This window comes from Colletotrichum graminicola (assembly GCF_000149035.1).
Source record: "Colletotrichum graminicola M1.001 genomic scaffold supercont1.152, whole genome shotgun sequence".
In the NCBI taxonomy this organism is placed as follows: Eukaryota; Fungi; Ascomycota; class Sordariomycetes; order Glomerellales; family Glomerellaceae; genus Colletotrichum; species Colletotrichum graminicola.
In genome coordinates this window covers 7,421-12,137 of record NW_007361156.1, presented here as the reverse complement: position 1 = coordinate 12,137, position 4,717 = coordinate 7,421, and the positions used below count along the sequence as shown (strand labels likewise).

The 4,717-nt window shown below is 35.6% G+C and overlaps 1 protein-coding gene across 1 annotated transcript; it reads left to right on the top strand.

The window, feature by feature from the left end:
* Window positions 1-2,967: 2,967 nt before the first annotated feature.
* On the top strand, window positions 2,968-4,306 carry GLRG_11856 (FMN-dependent dehydrogenase; the record flags this gene model as incomplete). Its single annotated transcript, XM_008102542.1, has 3 exons — window positions 2,968-3,082; window positions 3,299-4,216; window positions 4,278-4,306. 3 exons carry the CDS (start codon window positions 2,968-2,970, stop codon window positions 4,304-4,306), a joined length of 1,062 nt encoding a protein of 353 aa, XP_008100733.1.
* Window positions 4,307-4,717: the final 411 nt, after the last annotated feature.

Here is a 4,717-nt window from a genome sequence, read left to right as displayed (position 1 = left end):
AGTTTATCTACTAGTAGGGGTAGACTTAGTAGTATTTAAAGTACTAAGTAATACTAAGGTATTAGTAGTATAACTAGTAGTAGCCTTATAGGCCTTACTAAACTAGTTAGTAGTAGTAGCAGCTAGGGGCTCTATAGTATAAGTAATCTTAATAATATATTTAGTATACTACTAGAAATTAATCTAGGCGTCTATATACTATTAGATAAGGTTATTATAAAAAGTAATAAGAAGTTTATTATAAAAGTATTACTTTTACTATAACTAAGGGAGACTAAAGACCTAGGCGTATTTAGTAAATTTAGATCTTTTTTAGTAAATATTCTTAAAAGATATTATAAGGGTATTAAGTTTACTTTTAGCCTTATTTACTTTAGTAAGACTAGTATATATAAATATAAGTTCTATAATAATATCTTTAGTAGTAGTAATAGTAAGGTTTACTTTACTAATTAGAGGAAACACTAAGTTTATAGTGTCTTTACTAATATAGCTATAAACATACTTAAAGTAATAGTCCTAACTTTACTAAAGGTAATTCTTTAGGTAATAAGTAATATATAGTATCTAATAGTTAAACTTTAGATTCTTTTTATTCTTACTATTTTTAATTTTAGTAAAAATAAAGATCTCTAGTAGTTTAGCTTTACTTTTATAATAGTAAGTATTCTTATTAGCTAATAAGAAGGTAAAAGAGTTTTTTTATAAGAACTAAGTTTCTAGGTAAGTAATTTATTATTTAAGGACCTTATTTATAAAGCTACTAGTCTTACTAAAGGTATTATAGTTCTTAAGAACCTTAATTTAATCTATTAAAGTAAAATTAGTAGTATAGGCTTTATAAAGCTTCTACTTTAAGGTATTAACTATATCTTTTTACTTTTTTTAAACTATAAAGACGTCTTATATATAGATATAAAGTTATTTAAAGTTATTAGTATAGTAGCTTATAATAAAACTTAATTTAAGCTTTAAGTTTTACTAAGTATAACGTAAGGTAAGTTAGTAGTATACCTAACTATATAGATTAGCTAGATTTTCCTTATATAAGGCCTTAAATACTTCTTTAGTAAACTCTCTTTTTTTCTTATTACTAAATAAGGACTAGTTAGTAACCTAAATAAGTATAAATAGGCTATTAATATAGCGCTATAAGTATTTACTATAAGTAGTTTAGTTAGTAGTAGTAAGGAATTATTTAAGGCTTAATTCTTAAAGGTAAAGTATAAAGTTAAATTCCTATAGGTCTTTAGCTTTATTATTTAGAAGGAAGGTACTTTATTAATTAAAAGTAAGGTTTTAAGTAAGGGTTATTAATTTAGTGTTAAATACTAAAAGGCTGCCTTTACTAGTAGATTAGGCTATCTTAGTAATAAAAGAAAAATATAGAGGAGTTTAGGGGTAGCGTTAGCTAATATATAACTAAGCCTAAAATAGAAAAGTAAGGGGGAGAGGCTAAGCTAGGGTCTAGTAGGGAAAAAAAGGTTTAAGATATTATACTTCTATCTCTAGAGAAAGTAAGGGTAACCTTTAAATAGTGTTATAGTAGTAATACTATATTAGTTAGATATATAACTATATTTCTTATTATAAGAATTTAAAAGTAAAAAAAAAAAATCTACCTTAGGGGGCTAGTAGTCCTACTAGCTATTATATAGCTATTTATTCTATTTATAAGTTACCTAATAGTTCTTATAACTAGGGGTTCTTATCCTTTACCTTTTAGTAGGTCCTTTAGTGCTATAAGGCTTACTAGCCACTAGGGTATAGGTGCACTAACTACTAAGGCTTAAGGCCTTAGCTACTAAGGCGTAGTGTATAGACTACTATAGCTATAGCGCACTTACTACTAAGGCGTAGTGTATAGACTACTGTAGCTATAGCGCACTTATTACTAAGGCGTAGTACGTACTAGCTACTAAACTATGCTATAACCTTATTCCTGTCTATGTATCCCCTATGTAACCCCTCTAGCTGTAATATATATATACTATATAATACTAAGTATTACTAAGTATATAAACCTAGGTTTACTATATAATAGTTTATATTACTAGTATAAACTAAAAGTAAATAATAAAAAGTAATACTATAGTTTTATTTATTATTTTAATATTAAAAAGTATAGTAAAATACTTTAGTTTATATTCTACTAGCTTTATAATATTTATACTTTACTATAGTACTTAATATATACTTCTTTATATACTTTTACTTATAAAAAATACTATTTAAAACTAGAAAAAAAGTAAATTTACTTTTTATATTTTAAAAGCTTATATTACTACTATAATAAAGCTAAATATACTTACTAAAAAGCCTACTATATACTATTAGTACTTAAGTATTATATAAGATTTATATTTAAATTAAAAGCTTAAATAAATCTTTAAAATAATTAAAACTAAAAATAGTACTTTTTATTATTATAAATACGTTATTTAAAGTTATATTAAAAGATTACTAAGCTAGATTATACTATATATAGACTTTTTACTTTATATTACCTTATATATATTTTATTATCTTTATAGACTAGGATAATATAGTATAGAAGTAGAAAGAATAGTTAGGATGTAATGGCCTGGATGTGGGGGTGGCCCGGATGTGGGGTAGGGGAGTTAGGTAGTTTCCTTAGTGCTAGTGGTGGTAGCCAGGCGTTCCCACTCATGATATCGAATTATGGAAATAAGGTGGAAATGAGATTCAGAAGCACCAGGTTAGCTAAAGGTTACTGAGACCAGCACCAAAGGCGGATTAAGTGGGAGCTATAATCTATTGCGTAGTTTGAGTGATGAGCTGTAAGTTACGTCACGGCCGTGATGATTCAGACTTAGTGCATAGCGTGCACGTAGCCAGTTGCCTTTCACGATGAATAATCTCATCCATCTTGTGTTACCACATTTCTGGAGAGGAGCTCTATTTTCTGTTTTGTCATTACTTCCGTGTCGGTACCCACGAGTAAAGATGTCCGACTCCAATTCTCCTCACATCAAGAATCGTGATACCCCATCATGGGGCCTCTGTCAGCGTGAAAATTTCTGGAAGCTAAATGATGGTCAGGTCCCCCAATTCAGCACTCGTAAGTGTCAACAAAGGGATGCGGGTATACTTTCCGTGATGATAAATATGACAAAAGACCAGACCCTGACGAGCTCGAGGAGCTGGCCAAGCAGAAGCTGACCCAAAATGGATGGCAACATTAGCCCCGAATGCCATTTGTAGACGCTCAAAGGTTCCTAATAATGTTACAGGTACTATGTTTCGTCGAATGCTGGCCTTTCACATACACACTTAGCAAACCATCAAGCCTTCTTTAGGCACAAGATCGTTCCCCAACAGCTTATAGACACCAATGAGCGATCAACTCGCACAACGATATTCGGGCACGAAGTCTCCGCACCGTTTGGTATTGCACCTATAGGCATCAACAAGATCTATCACCCGCAAGGTGAACTACCCGTGGCGAAGGTAGCCGGGGAGCTGGGTTTCCCGTACTATCTATCGACGGCCGGTTCCTACCCCACTGAGGAAGTTGCTCAAGCTAACGACGCCGGGCGTGAATCCACGATTGAGCTGCAGTCGGCGGACAAGTCCAAGATCCCAGAAGGCCCGCGGTTCTTCCAGCTCTACATGCCTCATGACGATGAGCTCACTATATCGCTTTTGACGAGGGCACACGAGTCTGGTTTTACGGCCTGCATTTTTACGACGGATACTTGGCAATTGGGATGGCGACACGATGACGTCGCCACATCGAACTATGCTTTCTACCGCGGCATCGGTGCCGAGCTGGGATTGACTGACCCCGTGTTTCAGAAGCACCTTGAAGAGAAGGGCATCAATCTGCAGAAGGAGCCCGAGAGGGCGGCAGCATTGTGGATCGACAGCATCTGGCACGGCCGCGCATGGTCCTGGGACAAGGCCATATGGGCGCGAGACCAATGGCAGCGGATCAGCGGCGGTAAACTGTTCTTGATCAAGGGGATACAGAGGGTTGACGACGCAGAGAAGGCGGCGGATCTGGGGTTCGAGGGAATCGTTGTGAGCAACCATGCGGGACATCAGGTTGACGGGGCTATTGCAAGTCTGGCTGCGCTTGGAAAGATTGCGGATAAGGTTGGGGACCGGATCGTTGTCACATTCGACAGCGGGGTGAGGGGCGCAGCAGATATCGTGAAAGCCCTGGCATTGGGTGCCAAATTTGTCTTCATCGGTAGGTTGTGGATTTGGGGATTGAGTATAATGGGGGAGCACGGAGTGAGACACGTGCTCAGGGGGCTGTTGGCCGACTTGGATATTTTGATGAATGTGGCAGGAGTCAAGACAGTTGGAGACATTAAAAAAGACTTGCTAGAGTCTCTTCCTCGGGCTTATACACTGATTTGTGAAAAGAGCAAGTTGTAGGCCTGGTAAGGAAAAGGTAACTCCCCCACCCTATATCCGAGCCACCCCCACATCCGAGCTACCATCACCACTTATTTCAATATCTCTGCCGCCCACCCATATGCAAATTTCGGCCTCACTGGGTAATTTAGATGCCTTAGATTTATCTAGACTATCTATATGACTAGTATCTAGATTTTAGGCCTAGATTATATCCTCTATAGTAGCAAAGGTACTATTAAGTTATAGGTAGACTTTTTTCTTTTAATATAACTATATATCTGTATTAGAGCAGGGTAAGGCAATCAGCCTAGAGCAAGATAGTATACAG